Genomic DNA, 20627 nt, shown 5'->3' with positions numbered 1-20627 from the left:
AGTCCCTCTCATTTTAGAGGCAGAAGGTCTGTACTGAGAGTTCAGGGATTAGTCAGCAGGTTTATTCACTTCCAAATGTTGATCACTCAGAGGCCAAAGAACAGTGACTCAAATGCCATTTATCCCTGTCCCTTTTGCGTGGGTGAGGCAGGAGGGTCTTAGCACGGAGTTGCTGTGAGTGCTGCCTCACTCTGCCCCCAAAACACAGCTCAGGAGGGACTGGGATGGGGCTGAGCTGGAAAAGCCCCAAGGACACAGGGATGTTGGTTTGGAACATTATAGACACGACGTTCATGCTGTGGGAAAATGCATCCAAGCAGGGCCAGTTCCCTCCCACATCTGTGCCAGGTTCAACCTCTGCCTCTTCCATGCCAAGTCCCTTGTCCAGGTGGAATGAGACCAGGATTATCTCCTGGTAGTGGCATTGGAGGGTGACCCACAGAGTCCCCCATGCTGCAAGAGCAGCATTTTAAAAAAATCTCTTTTGATATAATTTGCTCTGCAATATTCATTCGCTCCTCCAGGAAATGGCAAGTTGCAAATGGAAGATGCAGAGAACATGCAATTTCTGTGCTCTAATGTATTTTTGGGACGTTATTGTAATGAAAGTATTTCTAAATTATTAAATTACGTAAGTTTCATTGTAATCTTTGCCAACATCTTGGTGTATCTCTACACCTGCACCCACAGCAGATAACGTATTTAATTTAGGTTGCTGAAGATAATTGCTCTGTAATGTGTTCCTTCCAAATTTGTGTTTTCTTTTTCTTTTTCTTTTTTTTTTTTTTTTTAAATCATGAAAATTCAGTGATGCTTGTCAGGGGAAAAAAACCCCCAAACAATAAACTGTATTTCTGGTTTAGCTCAGGTAGTTTTTTAAGGTGTATCACCAGGATATTTCCCCAGCAGTCGAAAAGAAAGAAGGATTTCAGCTGGAATTTGTGAGCTGATGTCCTGAGCAGCTGCAGCCCAGTTTTCTCCCTCCTGTGTCACCAGTGTGAACCTGGCTGATGCTTTTCCAGGTTTAATTGAGGTAAAACATTACATGCTCCTGCTTCTGAGCAGGTTTTTCTGCTTTGTTCTCTAACACTGTTGTGGATAATTAGGTCAGGTTCACTTCTCCTTGACAGCACTGAAACAAATAATTATTTTTCAAAGTAGATGATCACTCCAATACTTCCTATCTAATATCACTGCCACCTCCAAAGCATGTCCTAATGAAAGAGTTCCAGGAATAATAGAGAAAAAACAAGGCGGATATTCAGTGATCTAGTGTCTGTTTCTGACCCTGGAAAACCTTATTCATTTAAGGAACTATTACTCATGAGAATTACTGTGCAAGTGTCTAGGAGGCTGAGTGCAGGAGGGCTGTTCAAGCAGGAGCAGACTATTAAATATGTGAAATCTCTGCTACAGCTCTCCACAGATTTGGTTTAAAACCATAGACAATAACATTTCTTCTGTGAACTGGTGATACTGAGAATTATCAGGTCCAGAAAATCTCATCTTTTCCTATCTCCTGGAAAAAAAGGTCCTTCCTGCAGACCTCTCCCATTGCACACACGTAGTGTGTCACGGCTGAGGTGTCACCAGTTGGGTTTCAAGGCTTTTACGGCCAGGATTCAGCAGAGATCCTTATCATCACGAATTCAGGCTCCTGAGACACAAGCAAGAATAATTGTTACTGGCTTTGCTCAAGTGTCTTCTGCCACACTTAGTGCAGCGTGCATTTATTTGCTACGTGCCTCCTCCTGTGTTATTACCGTGTCCACAATTCCTACAGGCATTTCCCTGTGAGGAACTAGCAGCTGAGATACATCATTGCCTTGGCAGGGTTTGCCTGAGATGCTTCAGCAGAAAATATCATTATATATTTATTAATGGTGGGTGAGAGGCTGGAGATGCCCCAGCCCCACCCGTTCCCCCTTGCCCTGGGCTCATCCCCAGCGTGGGCAGCAGGGCAGGGGGGGATTCTGCCCCTCTGCCTCCTCGGGCGAGACCCCACCGGCAGAGCTGCCTCCAGCCCCGGGGAACAACATCAGAAGGATGTGGAGATGCTGGAGAGAGTCCAGAAGAGGCCCCGGAGATGCTCCAAGGGCTGGAGCCCCTCTGCTCTGGAGCCAGGCTGGGAGAGCTGGGGGGGTCACCTGGAGAAGAGAAGGCTCCAGGGAGAGCTGAGACCTAAAGGGGCTCCAGGAGAGCTGGAGAAGGACTTGGAGGGACAGGAGAAGAGGGAATAGCTTCCCACTGCCAGAGGGAAGGGTTAGATGGCATACAGGGAAGGAATTCTTGGCTGTGAGGGTGTTGAGGCCTTGGCACAGGTTGCCCAGAGAAGCTGTGGCTGCCCCTGGACCCCTGGAAGTGTCCAAGGCCAGGCTGGACGGGGCTCGGAGCAGCCTGGGCTGGTGGAAGGCGGCCCTGACCATGGTAGGGGGTGGAAAGGAACGATCCCCGCCAAGGCCGCAGGCGCGTCCCCGCCCCGGGCCCGCCCCGTCCTGTCCCGCCCCGGCGCGTCACGGGCCCGGAACCGGAGCCGCCGGAGGAGCCGCCGCCGCCCCGGGCCCAGCGCAACCGAGCCCGGTTCGGTCCCGCTCCGCCCCCGCCGGCCCGGCCGGCGCCGCCAGCATGTCCAACATGGAGAGTATCCTCGGGGGGACCGCGGGCCGGGCCGGGAACGGGAACGGGGTGTGGGGACGTGGCAAGCGAGGCCTCCCCGCCCGGGAGGAGCCCCTGGGGAAGGAGGAGGCGATTCCAGCCCCTCAGGTCGGTGGTCGCGGGGTCCGAGGGGCAGGAGGAGGAGGAGGAGAAGGGCTGGGTGTGACACTGGCAGGAGCTGAGCTCTCTGAATTCTCTGGGGAAGAGGCGGCTGAGAGGGGTCTCATCAATCCATACAGATTTCTCCCAGGAGTGTCAGAGGATGGTGCCAGGCTCTGTTCAGTGCTGCCCAGCGACAGGACGGGGAGCAATGGCCAGAAACGAAAACACAGCTAAAACACTTCAACATGAGGAAGAGCTTCTTTATGTCCGGGGTGGCAGAGCTGCCCAGGGCGGGTGTGGAGTCTCACTGTCTGGCGACATTCCAAACCCAGCCGGAGACATTCCTGTGTCACCTGTGCCAGGTGACCCTACCTGGGCAGGGGGCTTGGACTGGATGATCTCCAGAGGTCTCTTCCATCCCCAACCATCCTGTGATCCTGTGGTTTGACCACCCTGGAGGGCCGAGGAAGTGAGTGGGAGGTTCAGTGTCTCTTCCCAAGGCATGGCCAGGCGGCCTGAGCTGCTCTGCAGAGGAGGGGCAGGCGGTGCTGCTGCTCCCAGGGCTGTGGTGGATGGAGGGACAACCCAGTTCCTGAGGAAGAAAACACAGTTTATACTATAAATAGTGTAAATTGGGCAGCAGGGACACCAGACGTGCACATGGACTGGGGTGATGTCAGTAGGGCTATTCCCCCACACAGCACTGTGGACACTCCCAGCTGTGCTTCCTGCTGTTGGGGAGAGTTTACACACAGAGAAAACACTGTGTGGGCTGATTTAAACTTCCCTGATGTACAAAACCATCTTAATGATCAGGGACAGAAACTTCTTAAAGATCACAGAGGTCTCCATGTGGATTCCAGAGGTCTTGGTGTGGGTGGAATGTGTAGGCAGTGCTGGAGCTGCCAGTTGTTGTGTAGGGACCGAGGGAAGGCTGGAGCAGGTGACTGTGAGTCACAAACCCTGGTGGAAGTTGTGTTTCACTTGGGTTATGGAACATTGAGAAAGACACTTCAAGGGAGGAGCAGGAATGTGCTGCTCAGGAATGGGAGAGCTGAGGAGGTGGCAGGTGAGATGTTTTAATGCCCCAAGTGAGTAACTGAGGAAGTTGTTTCAAAATAAACTGCTCTGAAGTGCTGTATCAGTATAAATAGGTGATGTCATGTTTTGCCTGGTGGTTCTGGTCTCTAACCATAGTGAACAACGTAAAAGTGCTTTCCTGCTTGGTAATTACCTGATCTGTGGCTCAGAGCATACACTTACTGCTGCTGAAAGGGATGGTGACCTGGATTTTAAAGCAAATATAAATACAAGTAGCAATTTTAGTGCTACTGGTACCTACCTTAGTAAATATCCTGAATGCAAAATCATCCGTTACTTGATTGCTTGTAGGATATCAAAGACATTCCTCATGTCTGCAGGCAAAAAGCAGCTGTGGAATAATTTATATACTTGAAATATTGAAGAAGCCTCAAGTACCTGTAATGTTTTAGCTTTTGTGCTTCCGCTTAACTGTTAAGTATCTTAGTACCTGCTGCAGCTTCCTCCTGGGGTAGCAAAGGTGGCAGCAAAGAAGCCTACAAAACTTTTTACTTTCATTTTGTTTGAGAAAGATTAATATTATTTGGAAGCTTTCATTGACAGTGTTTTGAGAGAATGTTTTTTAATTGTTATTTCCACAGCACACACTTTATTCTCTGTCAGTAACATTTAATGCAGTCATTCTAAGTCGTGTTGAAGGCCTGACTTACTGTTTTCTTAGAGCTCTCAGCTTAAGCAGGACTCAGACTTTTCTTTTTAAAAACTTTCTCTTCCTGCCTTAAATATTTTCTGCCCAAAAGTCAGATGATGGAGTTGTCAGAGTCCAGGACTGTTCACATGACCCAGGGCTGGGAAGGAACTGGATGAGCTCTTTAAATCTGGGATCCTCCTGCGGCTGGGAAGGGCAGCTCTGCCTGCTGGGCTGTGCCTGGGCATGGCCAGCTGAGCTACTTTGCTGTTAAACTGTTCATTTATCCTGTTCCTCAATTGCTTTGGGGTTTTTTCGGATGGGGAGGTTCCGGGTGGGCCAGTAAAGCACATCATTTCACTGAGAGTCACAGGATCTGGGTGTGTGAGTGAAAGTAAACAGCAGAGAAGAACTCTCAGTTCTTAGGGGATGTTTGCCTGGTTGTATTTATCAGTCTGAAGGAGGTCTCTCATGTTAAATGGAGCCACTTTGGGTTCTGAACTTTTTTTATGGCTGTACATTTTGGATCAAGATATTAAGTGGCACTATAAAGCAGCTTGGTAGGTCTCCTTATCCTGCAGATTTCAAGGGCTTAACTAACATTTTCCAAGTTTTAATGTCACTAATGGGGAAGCACAGTATATGCATGGTTTGGCAGCACTTCAAACAGGAGAGAAAATACTACAACTGAAGGATCAATCCTGTTCTTGAGCCTTGACTTGCACTGCAGAACACCTGTTTAATTTGAAGTTTGCTGCAAAGGAGCTCAACAGGAACTCCAAAAAATGTGACAAAGAAGAAAAGGCTGAGAAAGCCAAAATTAAAAAGGTAAGTGTGAAAAAAGCCTTTTAGATCTGTTTTTTACCTACTACAGCAGGAAAACTTGTAGTGTTTTATCATTTCCCTGGTGTGCATGCTAATAATAAAGTGGTCAATGTCTGGGATTTAAAGTAATGACTATAAATCTTCCCATGCTTATTAATAAACATGAGGATAAATTCTCGTGTATCCTCCTGGACAGCTTGTGGAATTTGCTTCCCAAGAGGATTGTCTTGTAGGCATTTTGTTAGAGACTATTGTTCTCAAAGTTAAAAGTGCTTCATGTTTCTCAGCTTGTATTAAAAGGGCTTATGGAGAGGAACTTCAAAATAGCTTTTGAGTCATTGAGGTAGTGAAGAGAGAAGAAATTTATTTAACTCTGTTTTTGTCCATGAGATACAGTTGGTGTGGTTGTATCTGAATCTTGAGACTGAAAATGGTTTGAGGAATAGAAAGTTATGTTTCTGTAGCTCTGTAAACCCTCCTGTTTGATGAGCATTCTAGATATCTTCCTTGAAAAGAAATTAGGGATTCAAATCTTGAAAATGTTTGGGGGAGGATGTAGCGAGTCAATAAGTACGATGATCCCAGCAGAGGCAGAAAACTGGAATGCTTTATTGGACTCACAAGTCATAAAGGGTTTAGGGTCTACATATTGAACAGGGGGTTGTAACTATTACAATTTATTACAAACAGGGGGTTTCAGTGGATGAAAAACCCAGGTTAACGAATTTGGGGTCTTAACAATTACATCATAGCGAAAAACCCATCTTATCTTAGGGGGATTACATGGGGGAAAGAGGTATTCAGGTTTGCAGAATGCACAGGATCCAGGGGACACAAAGGGAGAGATAAAACACAATAAGTCTTCTGCACTGGCTTGATGAAATCAGGGCATGGTTTCTCCAGGCTTGGACAGGACATTCCAAACTCATGACATCAATAGATCCTTGTCTGGACTCTAGATTGAGGGTTTTCCCCAGTCTCTGTTAGCCCAAGGCTTTTGTTTCAACCTAGCAGTTTTCTTTTTCTCATATCCAAATTTTGGAATCCAGCAGGAGGAGGGAAAGGTTTATCATCTCTTTTAATGGAAAAAACCATAGCGACAAGTCAATGGTTTTATTTCAGAAACGAAACAGGCTACTCAGAAACCATATTTGCAAGAGTAAGCAAGGCTAAAAGGCTCTTTTTTTTTTTTTTATCCCTCTTTTCCTCGCTTCCCAGGCCATCCAGAAGGGGAACATGGAGGTGGCTCGGATCCACGCGGAGAACGCCATCCGCCAGAAGAACCAGGCCATCAACTTCCTGCGCATGAGCGCCCGCGTGGACGCCGTGGCTGCCCGGGTGCAGACTGCTGTCACCATGGGCAAGGTACAGCCCTCCCGGCAGGGACACCCCTCAGCTGCTTCACATGCTGTCCAGAACCACCTGGGCACTGTCAGGTTTGGTTTAGATGTAGCCAGTAGTAAAGCGGGTACTGGAATTTCTCTGGCAGCTGCTCTTTGGATTGACAGGAAGCTGAACGTGAGCCAGCAGTGTGCCCAGGTGGCCAAGAAGGCCAGTGGCATCCTGGCCTGTGTCAGGAACAGTGTGGCCAACAGGTCCAGGGAAGTGATTCTTCCCCTGTACTCGGTGCTGATGAGGCCACACCTCGAGTGCTATGTCCAGTTCTGGCCCCTCAGCTCAGGAAGGATATTGAGGGGCTGGAGCAGGTCCAGAGAAGAGCAATGAGGCTGGGGAAGGGACTGGGCACAAGTGCTGTGAGGAGAGGCTGAGGGAGCTGGGGTTGTTGAGCCTGGAGAAGAGGAGGCTCAGGGGAGACCTCCTCACTCTCTACAACTCCCTGACAGGAGGGTGTAGCCTGTACTGGGGGTCGGTCTCTTCTCCCAGACAACGATCAGCAAGACAAGAGGGCTTGGTCTTAAGCTGTGCCATGGGAGGTTTAGGTTGGATATTAGGAAGAAATTCTTTCCAGAGAGGGTAATCAGGCATTGGAATGGGCTGCTCAGGGAAGTAGTGGATTCTCCGTCCCTGGAGGTGTTTAAGGTGAGACTGGATGTGGCATCAGTGCCATGGGCTGGGAACCAGGTGGGGTTGGATCAAGGGTGGGACTTGATGATCTCGGAGGTCCCTTCCAACCCAGCTGATTCTATGATTCTGTGATTTTAAGATTATTTTGCCAAGGTGCTTTTCCCCTTCCCAGGACATCAATTCATGGCATAGGGCTTGTGATTCCAGAGATCTTTTTTAGCTCAGGGGGAAGATTGTTTTGCCAAGATACTTCTCCCCTTCCCAATGCATCAAGTCATGGCGTAGGACTTGGGATTCCAGAGATCTTTCTTAACACAGACACTTGTTTAAGGCAAACTGCTCTACTGAGAGTTTATTGTGCCATGTGACCTGTGTACCAAGTGTGTCCCTTAACACTGATGGGTCTCAAGTCCACAAAAATTAATGCCATGTAAACCTCAGTTTTTAGTGAATTTTGCCTTAGGATGTGTATTTCAAGTGGTTGAGTTAATTTATAGAGTTTGAAATGGCAGAAGCTATTAAAACAGTGACATTCCAGATGGATATAGGGTGTTTCCTGCTATTTAGTGTTGCCAAAGCTCTGTGGATAAGAGAGCTGGGTAAGAAATCATGGAATCCCGGAATGGTTTGGGTTGGAAGGGACCTTAAAGCTCACGCAGTTCCACCCCCTCCATGGGCAGGGACACCTTCCGCTATCCCAGGTTGCTCCAAACCCTGTCCAACCTGGCCTTGGACATTTCCAGGGATGGGGCAGCCACAGCTTCTCTGGGCAACCTGTACCAGGACCTCCCCACCCTCACAGGGAAGGATTGCTAATTTTTCTTTGTAATAATTTCCCTGCCCTTATTTCAGGTGACGAAGTCGATGGCAGGGGTGGTGAAGTCCATGGATGCCACGTTGAAGAGCATGAACTTGGAAAAGGTAAATAAACTTCATTTTCTTGAAGCTGCACGTCCACAGCAGAAAGAACAATGAACACAAGTTTTGAAAAGGGAAATTCCATCAAGAGAAAAGTTTTCACAGTGAGGTTGGGAGGGAAGGGGGAGAAGCTTCTGATCTCCGGAGGCTGCCTGTCCTTGTTGTATGATTCTGTTTTTGTTGAGATGTATTTCTTTTGTTATCTGCAGCTTATTGATGTGATTCATATTTTTTATAGATCTCTGCACTAATGGACAAATTTGAGCATCAGTTTGAAACACTGGATGTTCAGACACAACAGATGGAAGACACAATGAGCAACACTACGACGTTAACAACACCACAAGTAAGAATAGTCAAATATTTTTAACAAGGTGACCTTAAATTGCATGTCTAAACTGGATGGAAATGTCTGATTCTCTTCATTCTGCCTACTTTGGGACATATCAGCCACTGCAGCCTTTTTGGTTTTTGTTCCTTTGTGATGAAGAGACTGTTTCAAATCGTTGCTACGAGTGCAGAGGATCACAAAGATGTATTTTAGCCTATTTTTGCTATTATTTTATATTATAACTTGAAAAATGTAACCTTCCTACTGAATAAGCAGCATTTTCATGAGTTTTAATGAACTTCTGCACCAGAGAATAGTGCAGCATTGCCAAAGCAGAATATGCTGTGAGTTCTAACTCACTGATATTAACAAAATTACATGAGTCACAACCAAATTAGTAGTGTTATATGCAATGAGAGGTTGGTAATTACCTACTTCCAGTTTATGCACATGTGTTCACTAAAACAAATCTTTAAACAGTGCTTATTAAGAATTCCCAGCAACTGTCCCCTTGTGCTGTTCCACAAGGACCAGCTTTTGTAATAGAACATTTGTGAGAGAAATTTACTGGGGATAAATAAAATAAACCTAAGCCCAAATCCTATAAACCAAATCTATTGGAGATGGGCTTTTTTTCCATGTTGTGCAAAGCAATAGCTCATATTCAGCACTTGAAACACTCAGGTATATGTTTGGGTTTTTTTGCAGAGAAGTTGATTTCTTTAGAAGCATCATTTCACAAGCCAGAGTTCAGTTAATGTCACCTCTACTCCTTAGTTTTGAGTCATACCTTCTGGTGGTTAAGCACAAAAGTGCTCTGCAAAAGACATTTACCTTTAAATCAGTTTTGTTCAAATAGTTCCTGTTCTCAGAAGATTTAACAGTTGTCAGAAACTCCAAATGCAACAATCCCTTTTGTTTTCCTTCAGAACCAAGTGGACATGCTGCTGCAGGAAATGGCAGATGAAGCAGGGTAGGTAAAATCTTGAGTGTCCATTTCTTGACTAAGTCTTGGTTCCCACAACCCTTCCTGGTTTTCTTTAAGGTCAGATCCCCTTGCTTTTTATGTCTGCCTCTTGGAAGCATAGTTAAAACACCATTTTCCTTTCACCTCTGGACACGTATGACTTGTCTTGGTAGTGAGTCAGAGTTACCAGCTGGTCTAAGGAGCTGGAGTACAGCATTCCTGGGATACTGTCTCAGTATTCCTCAGTGTTTTCCTCCTCTGCTTGTCAGTTATTGTTCTTCCCCTTTACCCACCTATACCTCACTTGGCTTTTTTTCTGTATTTCCTCTTAGCCTTGATCTGAACATGGAACTACCTCAAGGACAGACAGATTCTGTTGGTACAAGCGTTGCCTCAGCAGAACAGGTAAATGTCAGATTTCCCTGAGATCACTGTTTTCTAGAGAAATGCTGTGAGAACTGATGCTTCACTCTACCAAAGCACTGTTGTTGAATGATATTTCTATTTCAGCTGTCCCAAAGAAACAGTGTGTAGTTACAACAGCCTTGCTATCAAAATAATTTTAACTATACATTTGTCTCCTTAGTGAAGGAAGTTCAGACATATTTTTGCCTGGTTCTTTCATAGTTCTGTGTCCTGTAACTCCTCCTTCACAGCCATCCTTAAGCAAATCTTGTTAAAACATGAAAGAATTTTATATCAGCTGGACATGAAGTGGCAGAGATTGATTTTGGTGTTGCTGATGGTTGGTTTCTTTGTGTTTGGTGGTCCTGCAGGATGAGCTGTCACAGAGACTCGCCCGCCTACGGGATCAAGTTTAATTCAACAAAGCTGCAGTTCTTTGTTCCTGCTTCCAAACTTCCCTTCTGGAACTAACCCTGCACTGCACTGGAGATGTAAACAGTCTGGCTTAGTGTTTGAATATTTGTGATATAGGGTACTTCACTCCTCGCTTGCTACTCTTTCTAAAATACATTAAGTGACCCAAAAATATCAGCTCTGATGTCCTTTCCTGTACATTTGGAAGTTGATCTATTTTTTGCAAGCTTTTTTCACAAATTCAAGTTGATGTTCCAATTCAGCCACTAATGTTTGTACATTCTAGTTCAAAGCCAAGCAGAGTGTCATTGAGATATATTTTAAATTATGAGGTGATTTTTTAAAATTAAGAGAACTGTTTACAGCTGGAGAACTGATGGTTCAGTTCAGATAATTTTCTGACAGAGCCGAACTCCTGGAACACACAGGGGTGGACAGCATGGATTTCATGGAAAATGCACTTGTTGAAACAAATAAGTGGACTTTTGAGGTTTTTTAGTCTTTTAAAGGTGAGGTAATTGTGCTAAAATTAGCAGTTTCATTCAAAAATAAGTTACCAAAAGCTGATTTCATATAACTGGGGACTTGTGCTGGCATCACTTTAACACAGAAGGACTTAAATATATTTTTTGACTCTTTGTCTGTTGCTCTCTGCAGATAAAATAAGATGATTTGTAATATTCCAGTTGTATGGAGGAGCTCATTTTAGCAATTTCTATTTCTGCACAGAAGGAGGGTCTGGCTGCTCCCAGGAGCTTCAAACTCTCGCTGCAGTTGTAAAGTAAAAAATGGTTGTAGAAATTTGTAGCTGAGACCACTTGTGATGTGTTGTGATAAGCAGTGACTTCAAATTATCTTCCTGATTTTTTTGGGCTCATTTTTATGTTTTTGTCTTTGTAGGGGTGAGGGAAGGTGTGAAGCATCAGGCTTGGGTTTGGTTTTTAACTGCCTGGTGTTCAGGGTCACGTGGGTTTTCCAGTGTTGGGGAAATATTTGAGGAAAATAAAACACTTCACTTTTTTATTCAAGCAGGATTTTTCAGTGAAAACGTGCAAAAACATTTCAGAGCAGTTTCAGACTTTATTTGGAACGTGTTACCCAACTCACTCCAAAGGTTTAGCAGGGTGTTACATACTGAAGTGATCAAGGCTACTGTGAAAATAAGATAAGGAAAGTAAGATAGACAAAACAACCTAAAATGTTGTGGAATTCTCTCTCACACTGGCAGCCAGAACTAAAACAACTAGTTTAAAATGTGATCTTTTCACTTGTGTAAATGAAAATAAGTGTAAACACCTTGAGTGTTCCTCCTGTAAACAGGAGAAATTGGAGGATGTTTAAAACCCACATAATTTTGCTACAATCCCTTCAAATTATTAATACAACATCTTAGGAAAGGGACTATTTACTACATTTTCTTCTGAACAGTGTAACCAGATAATGGTGTATCTATGCAACAGGTTACCCCAGCTGAGGTAACTGTGTGTGTGCCTTTGCCTTGCTGGATTTACTTCATTTTTTTTTGTACATTCAGTTACTTCATATCATGATATTGCTAGAAACTTCCTGCTGTGGAATCACTCCTCACCAGAGTTACTCTGTGGTTGTTTGAGCTTTGTGGTTTGTTGGAGCTGTCCTTGAAGTGCTGAGGGTTTCAGTGTTTAATATGACAGCTCCAGCTGCCTTGCCTGGCTTATTTGAATGATGCTTAATTTAAAATTATGTTAAAATTTTTTTAAAGAAGTTAAAAATCATGCTGCTCTTAGGCTGGGTTTGGGCCATTCTGGAACTGAGCTCCCACATGGTTGATTTTCCAAGGTCCTGTGAGCCTTGGAGGAATTTAAAAGTAAAGAGCTGAGACTGAGATTGCTGCAAGATAAATATTAAATAAACTCATTATTTTATTGGTGATGCACAGTCTGGTTTGGAGTTTTGATCTTATCCCAGGCTGGTGAACTCTAAGACCCCACAGATTTCCAGTGTTCTTCCTTTAGAGGAATTAAAATATAACGGCTTGACTGACTTAATCAAGTTAGTTCTAATTAAGGTTAAGTCTGGGGGACTATGATGCAAAGAGCCAGGCAGGTTTAGCTGACTTGGGGAAGAAATAGGTGTCTGAAACAGGGAATTTTTGCCCTGTTGGCTTCACTCCAGGAATTTTGGTGTATTCCAGCCGTGCCAGGATTTGGGGCCTGGCAGCTTCTACAGCTTCTACATGCAGATCTCCTGCCCTCTCCTGGGGAAGTGGTGTCTGAGAGCTGCATTCACCAAGTTTTAACAGTTATATATTCAAATATGGATATTTTTCTCATGTCTTTTGAAAATACTTCAAACAAAATTACTCTTAGAGCAATATTTGAGTTTCATCCTTCCTCCCTTTCGGGCTCCTCAAAACATTTCTCTTCCCTGAGCAGCTCTGGCTCCTCACTCCGACCTTGTTTTGTCTCCTGTAAATTGTCTGTGTTTGTACAAGTTCATTTCATGTTAAATCTGTTTATGTGCTTTTATGGAACTTATTCCCTGCTAATATTTCAATATTTATGTGACCAGCAGGAACATCTAAAGTGAAACATTGCTTGAAATGTTGCTGGATGGTTTTGCTCAGCTTTTTTTTTCCCTCTGTTACTAAAACCGCTGGTGTGTGGTAACATTTTGTCTCCATTAGAATTCCAAAACAAAGCCATGAAGAGCTTCAGAGGAAAGGAGAGGGAAGGAAAATCAGAACAAGAACTTTAATTTCATGACTGCAATGGGATCAAATGATTGAGTTGCCTTTGTGGAGATCCTCAGAGCCAAAAAATAGCAACTTTTTGTTAAGTATAATCAGCAGTTGTGCATAGAAATAAACTCTGAAGCTGGTGATGTATATAGAGAAGAAAATAATTTTTGTAGCTCTGGTCAAGTTCACTTTGAAAACTGCTTTACTTGTATGGGACAGTTTGTAAATGTAACTGCAGGTGGTAAATAAAATTGTACAGACAACTTATTTTGAGTGTGTGGCTGTTACAGGTCTCTTACAGGGATAAACAAGCACATGCCATCATATTCCTGTGAGAATATAACCAGAAAATTAAATATTGATGGATCAAAACAAGAAGAAAATAAAGTGGGAACTGCTGAGAGAGAGATTTGGCAAAATTAGGGAGTAAATAATATTAAGTATAACAACATAAACTCTAATTATTAACAATTTAATGATTTTTTAAAATGTTTAGTCTTATGTGGAGTGATCCCTCCAGCTTAAACATCTCAGAAGGTTTTCTGTCCTTACATACAAAACGAGGGGTCACGTGAAAAAGTGGCAGGAGATGGTGTGGGTGTGGGTTTGAGTTTGGGTTTGTCCTTCCCAGACCTGAAGTTTTTCAGTTTTAATGTTTCCCTTCCACTGTTGTTTGGGAACCAGCAGAGGGAGCCTCAGGCTTTGCTCTTGTAGATGCTGCAGAAGTTACTGGTTGAGATTCTTAAGGGGAAAGCGGCTGGTTTAAGGAACTGTCTCCTATGGAACCTTTGTTTTCGGCAGTATCCACTCCCGGGAGGATGTGCCTGTGTTGGGGCCTTGATCCCGGCCTAAAAAGCTGCTGGGCTGCCGAGGATCCAGCCTGGCAGCACTTGGCAGGGGCTGATTCGTGTCAGCCTTCACTAAATCCTCCTCAGAACATCCCTTTGCTGTCTTTAGCCATTAATTTGGGTCTTCAAGACCTGTTAGGAGTGTGATAGTGAGTAACTCTGTGCTTTAAACTTGCTTTTAAATTTCATTTTTAGGTAGGCTGTGCGTTTTTGAACTGCCTCATTCTGCTTTTGTCCTGTGATAATTCTGGTTTGTGCAGGGGGAAATATTGTGGGCTGATGGAAATATATTTAATCAGTAAAATTTATTGTCTTACTGGGGGCTTGATGAGCTTTGATTTGATGAAGTATTGACAATAATTTCATATGGGATAATCTTATAGTATCTGTATTTTAATATGTATTTCGATCATATGTATTTAGATAGTTTGTATATTTAGATAGTTTATATATTTAGATCATATATATTTAGATAATTTATATCTTTAGATAATATATATAATATACAATATATATTATATATATTCGGATAATATATTTAGATAACATTTTTATATAGTATAGTAATAATAGAAATATAGAATAATCAGACATTAACTATTCACGTATTTATATTTATTATATAGTAATATATTTTAATGATATGTTATTGTATAACTCTATAATATATGATATATATGTTTATATAATTTCATAATCTCTCTGTAGTTCATTGCACTTTTCAGCCTCCACCTCTCATCAGGCTCATTTTGAGCTCACAGCAGCAGTAGACTCCCTGCTTTCTTTTTCCAAACAATACTTTTCCACTGAAGCCCTGGGAAGGGTCAGTGGCCTTGCTTGTATCGGAAGCAGGTCCCTTCATTACCATTCCATGAGGGAAAGGACCAACACGAACAATCTGTAACTAATTTCTGTGCCACTTGGGCCGTTTGAGCTCGGCAGAAGATGCAGGGAGGGATTTTTTTGCAGGCTCTTGCTTCCCTTTGCTGCTCCTTATTAAGGATCTCTGGCTGTGCTAAACAGTTCAAAATAGAACATCACTGCACTGCAGGATCCTGGCTCTTGGAAAAGCTTTCCAAGGTCGTCTGACGCCGTGAGGAGCAGCCGGACTTGGCCTATCTCACGCAGACAGGCTGCTCTCAGCCCTTTCTGGATAAGGGTGATTTCAGACCATAAAAATATTTCATATTGGATATTTCTAAACTAAAAGCTGTTTCCCTGTGTGTATTGCTTAGGATATTCTGGATTTATTAAGGAATGAAACAGTCCTTGTGTGAAAGTCTAAAGCAATGAACATTCTGTATCAACTGCTACGTGTATCTGACAAGATAATAATCAGCTCAATTTAATTTCCTTGCTATCTGATTCATAATTCTTTCTTACAATCAATTTTATGTCAAAATGAGCTGTCAGGGATAGGAAAACATTTAAAAACTTCTGTTAAAAATGCTCAGTGTTTTTTAATTACATTTTTTAAGACTTTTTTTTTTTCAAAGATTAGATAAACATAATCCTGGAGTCTCTGTTTCACTTTATCCTTATCACAGGCAGGGCTTTGCTTCTCTTGCTGTAAAATGGGTCAATACCGGAATTATTAAGCTCAGTTTCTGTTGCTTGTGGTTTTTTTAGTTCCAGGTTCTGTCTGGAAGCCCCAACATGTGCCTGGAAATCCGTAGGAGAAGCGGGACCTGCTCAGAGTGTTGTAAATTAGTTCCAGTCTCCACGAGCCTGCTGTGACTAATTGATATGACCTGGAAGTGGATAAAGTCCATAACAGTAAGATCAACTTTTCCTCTGGTAATTTGACAAATAGAAGCCTTTTTGCAGTCCCATGTAGGCCACATACCCCATTTGTTCTGTCCCGATGGGCAGCGCTTCCGTGTTGGAGTGATAATGATTTTCCAGATTCCTGCTGATTTGTTGAGCAGGTGCCTTAATTTATTAATGCCAGAGGAAGGGAGAGATTGAGCAGCAACAAGAAGAAGAGGATTCCTGGCAGCAGCTGTATATCAAAGCCATTCCTCACCCAGTTATGTCGCTGTAAGTATTTGAACGTTGCTTAAAATCTTCATATTTCCATGCAAAATATATAATTACAACATTTTCTGCAGGGTAATAATATATTAGTGGCAATTATTGCATTTAACAATAGCACTGTTTTTTCATCCAAATATTTGAAAAATATAAAGGTTAATACTTACCAACCCTGAGTTGTCGAGTTTAAAGCAGCAAATACAGAATATTCTGGGTTGTCTTCCAAATTTAATGCTTTTCTGGAAGTTTTACAGTTTCATTTAGCCTGTGGTTGGAGTAATAAATAGGCCAGGTATCCCCAAGTTCTTAATAAAGGTTTATGGGGATGTTTGGGAAGTCTGAATGTTTTCTCAGGATACTGATACTGTAAATATGTGCAGGAAGGCCAGGGGTTTGTGAAGTCACTGGAGCTCATTTATTTTCTACAACCAGCTGGAAATCCCAGTGTTTGTTCGGGGTTTGACTCATGCAGAAGGGGCTGCTGGAATGGGACCTGTGCAGAGGAAGCTCTTGGAAACTCCCATTGGTACCTAATTAATTTTATAAGAATAATTTTAGGGAGCCACTGTCAGTACTGTGTTTACTGGGAGTAAATCCAAGCTGCCGTCTGAGCAGGGGGGTTTCTCTGCTCCCAGCCCCTTCCAAGTCTGCATCCCACCCATCCTCTCCCATCCCCAACTCTGTTGGGCTCTGGAATAGTCTCACCATGACTATAAACCCCCAGCAGTGACTCAGGGGAGTCCAGTCCCTATTTATTTGTGCTCCAGTGGGATGTGAACCTTGGTCTCTAAGGGTGAAAGGTTGAGGGATGAGTGTCTTGTTTACCTGTTCTTTTCAGGGAATGTTTTCCTTTAATCTCTTAAGCAGACACACCATTTTGTCCCGTGGTGGGCAATGGGATCGTTAATGATGCGCTTAATTACTGCCAAACCACATCTGAGTGCCCGGGGGCAGCAGCAGGAGAGGCAAATCCTGGGTGTCAGACAGGAGGGGTCCAAAAATCCTCAGCCTCGGGGGTTTAACAGAAGCATCTTTCCATGATTGGAAACCATTGGATGGTTTCATATCAACTCTGAGTGAGGCCTGAGGGGAAACTGGGAATTTACAGGCAGGAATGAGGAGAAACCAAACTATCAATGTATTTTAAAATCTAAACTGGATTCTTTTGAAGGTTATTTTAGAAACCCCACGCCCCTATAGATGCAACAAGTTAATTCAAGCACTGCTGCCTTTCAACACATCTCAAGGTTTTCTCTTTGCTGAAGCTTTTAAATTCAGACATTTGCATCCTGAAGGCCCAATTTGGGCTTAATTTTTTTCTACTGTTGTATACATTACCCAGCCAAGGTGTATGGCTGGGGCACAGACACAATAGGATGGAGAAGGCACAGCAACACAGCTGCTGAACATATTCCCCATCTCCTGGTTAGTCACACTTGTGGAGTTTTAATTGAATTACCTTTGACAGTGAGCAGCAAACCTGGTGGGTGATCTCCTAAATTTAACTGATGGATGGGCTCCCTAAAATCAATTAGCATCCAGGGCTGGGAGCATGAACACGGCGGGGCCGGAATGACAGCAGCAAATGTTGCCCAAGTGAAAGCAGGACTGTGCTGCCGCTGACCCTGCTCCCCACATGAAAGGAAAACAGGAGCCCAACAGGAGCTGAAAGAATCTGACAGTAAATCATTGAAGCTCTGTTTTGTACAACTGATACAGGATGCTCCTAAACTGCTTGATTAATGCTGGGCACTGTATTAAAAGCAAGAAGGCTATGGCCAGGCAGCAACTCTGCACCAGCTCCACGAAACACCATCTGGTTGCTTAATTATTTTTGGGAGATTCAGGGCAGCAGGGAGCCTGGAGGATTTAGATATTGTCTTTTCCTTTGCTGCAGTGACAGGGTCCAGTCTGAAGCCCTCTCAGTCTTCAGGTTGTTTGTTATCTGAATAATCAACTGATGGCAAAGTGTGGGCTGGAGGTTCCTCTGACCTTTGCCTCCCTGCAACCCGACCCCGCGCAGGGCTCAGCCCGAGCATGTAATGAGGGACAGATGGGACAGGGAGGAGAGGGGAGAACACAAGTGTTTGAGGGACTTTCAGGCTGGGACAAACAGAAGAAGGCAGAAAACTCTCCATTGGGGCTGCTGCCCTTGGGTTTGGAGGTGGGCAGGAAGAGGAGCAAGCAGGGCGGTGGCCATCTCTGTCACCCCGTTCTACTGGATCACCAGCTCAGCACTTCTCCAGGAGTAATTCTGGGCCAAACCTGATTTATTTGAACACTGACTTAAGAGAAGACTCAGTTTGGATGAGGCCACATGTGAGTTTTTATTAATTTTTATTGCTGAAAGGAAAATAAAATGTGTCAAATTCAAAGAAGCCCCTACAGAAACGCGTCCCATGGCCCCTGCAGGCACTGCCATGGGAGAGAGTGACTCAAATTCTGGTTTTCTCTGGGGGTATCCCCGTTCCCAGGCTGGTGCACTGGGTACCACTTTATAGGGTGTTCTAAAGTCAATGGAGGGCACAGTGGGGCTTTTCTTTCCTTGCCCTCATAGGTCATTGACTTCATGCATTGATTTCCAAGTCATTGCATGGAGAGCATTTTATTTTATTTTTTTAATAAACAGTAATAAATAGTACATTTTAAGGAAGAATTCTCACCTTGCACAGAGGGTCCAAACCTCATGAAAGACATTGGATTGCAATATTATAGAATTGTTTAGTTTGAAAAGACTTGTAGGTTCATTGGGTCCAATTGTCCTGCCAAGGCCACCCATGTCCCCAAGTGGCACATCCACACATCTGTTAAACCCCTCCAAGAATGGGGACTCCACCACTTCCCTGAGCAGCTGTGCCAGGGCTGGACAACCCTTCACATCCCACAGCTCTGCGTGCCTTGTGAGTCTCCACAGTGAGCTGAAGGTCTCTTGTGAGACTTGACACATATCTGGGAGAAAAGTGTGCTATTCAGGCCAGACCTGGAAAATCCTGAGCCAGAAGGATGAGTGGAGACGGGATGAGCACCAGGAGCAACATCAGCCTGACTCCAAGTGTTCCATGACTGCTTTAAAAATGGGACATTTTTTTCCTTAAAAAAGAAGGTGAGATCCAACGCTTATGAATTATGTTATGCTTAGCACAAACCTATTTGTGAATTTAATTAATATATAAACAAAGGGCCACAGCCTGTGCAGAACAGTCCAGAACATCCAGTGCTTTGTCTTCTCCTGGCTTTCCTCCACTCCTTTTGGAGCTGCCCCGGCTGCCGGGTCGGCTCCTGCTGACAGCCCTGAGCAGAGCTGAACTTCAAACACAGCGTTTTGTGGCCCATCCAAGCCTTTGGCTTCGAGGCAAACACACGGGAACATGGCTCCAAACACCCGCCTCAATCCCCTCAATAGGATTTCATGCATTTTCAAATGGGATCCGTCTTGATTTGGGAAACAAAAAGCAAGGGAAAGACAACGGCTGAAACCCCTCCCAGTGCACAAAGTGAGAAATGTGGCTTTAATTTAGACAACTAATTGCTTCCAGCTGAACCAGCCATTAAAAACAGTTGAAGAATTACAATGTAAATAGATTAATGCAGACAAAGCAACATGTGCACTATTCCATGTCTTCTTGTTACCTACAAAATACTTGGGCAGTGACACACTGTTAGTCTAAGCCACTTGTTAGGTTCTGTGCTAATCAGCTAAAATTAAATAAACATGACTGATAAAAACGACTGTTGTGTTTGAAAATTGATGCACCAACAGAATTTACTCCAGGAGATAATTACAGATGATTAAGTAACAAAGAAATGATTCCTATGGCAAAGGGGGAAAGCCTGTGGTGCAGGGAGGGGGCACTTTTCCATGAGCCCTCTCTCTTGGATGGATGAACCAAAGCTGCAGGAAGGGCCATGGATGGGCAGAAACCTTGAAGGAGCTTTTCTACCCCAGGAATCTCCAGTAATAGGCTAAAAAAGGGCTAGAAAATCAGTATTTTGCTGTTGGAATAGCACATGCCTGGCCTGCACCTCTAGCATCCCCCTCTCTCCACCCAAGGGATCAATCCCTTTGTACGAGTTTGTCCTTTTAAATGCTAAAAAAGTATTCACAGGTGAATCATGTAACTGATAAATATGATATTTATGGAATAATAATGTTAATTTAAATGCTAAAGCCAATTCCCTTTGTCATCAGAATGAGATCAGATTGAGACTCACCTTCCAAAATTCAAAATGTTCTTTAGACAGCCTTTTTAAAATAATCATTCTTAAATTAATTTATTATTAGGATGATAATACTGACTGGAAGCTTTGGAAAGGGAGTGTTTTCCAGAATAAATCTGGAAGGGGTTTTGCATTTTTTGTTTTCTTCTCCATAAGGCCTGTTGGTCGGAGCTTTGTGGTGATAGAGACATCCAAAAAAATAAATGAAAGCATTGTTTGGCTTCGAACTTAAAAAGGGGAGGTTTAGATGAGATATTGGGAAGAAATTCTTCCCTGTGAGGGTGGGGAGGCCCTGGCACAGGTTGCCCAGTGAAGCTGTGGCTGTCCCATCCCTGGAAGTGTCCAAGGCCAGGTTAGACCTGGCCCAGTGGAAGGTATCCCCGCCCATGGCTTTAGGGTGAGCTTTAGGATCCCTTCCAGCCCAAAGCATTCCATGA

The 20627-nt window shown here is 43.7% G+C and overlaps 1 protein-coding gene across 1 annotated transcript; it reads left to right on the top strand.

The window, feature by feature from the left end:
- Window positions 1-2530: 2530 nt before the first annotated feature.
- CHMP1B (charged multivesicular body protein 1B) lies at window positions 2531-13357 on the top strand. Its single transcript, XM_027645423.1, has 8 exons — window positions 2531-2641; window positions 5217-5314; window positions 6530-6676; window positions 8189-8257; window positions 8493-8600; window positions 9515-9558; window positions 9885-9957; window positions 10329-13357. The coding sequence occupies exons 1-8, from the start codon at window positions 2626-2628 to the stop codon at window positions 10371-10373; spliced, it is 600 nt and encodes a 199-aa protein (XP_027501224.1). The 5' UTR covers window positions 2531-2625; the 3' UTR covers window positions 10374-13357.
- The last annotated feature ends 7270 nt before the right edge of the window (window positions 13358-20627 follow it).

Source organism: Corapipo altera, unplaced genomic scaffold (assembly GCF_003945725.1).
Source record: "Corapipo altera isolate COAL_440 unplaced genomic scaffold, ASM394572v1 65, whole genome shotgun sequence".
Lineage (NCBI taxonomy): Eukaryota > Metazoa > Chordata > Aves > Passeriformes > Pipridae > Corapipo > Corapipo altera.
This window is presented reverse-complemented; position numbering and strand designations above follow the sequence as displayed.

Bases quoted from the DNA above. Each gene is read 5' to 3' on its own strand.
- CHMP1B (XM_027645423.1), top strand. The intron at 6,677-8,188 runs GTACAGCCCTCC...CCCTTATTTCAG, and splicing joins CTGCTGTCACCATGGGCAAG to GTGACGAAGTCGATGGCAGG. The intron at 8,258-8,492 runs GTAAATAAACTT...TATTTTTTATAG, and splicing joins AGAGCATGAACTTGGAAAAG to ATCTCTGCACTAATGGACAA.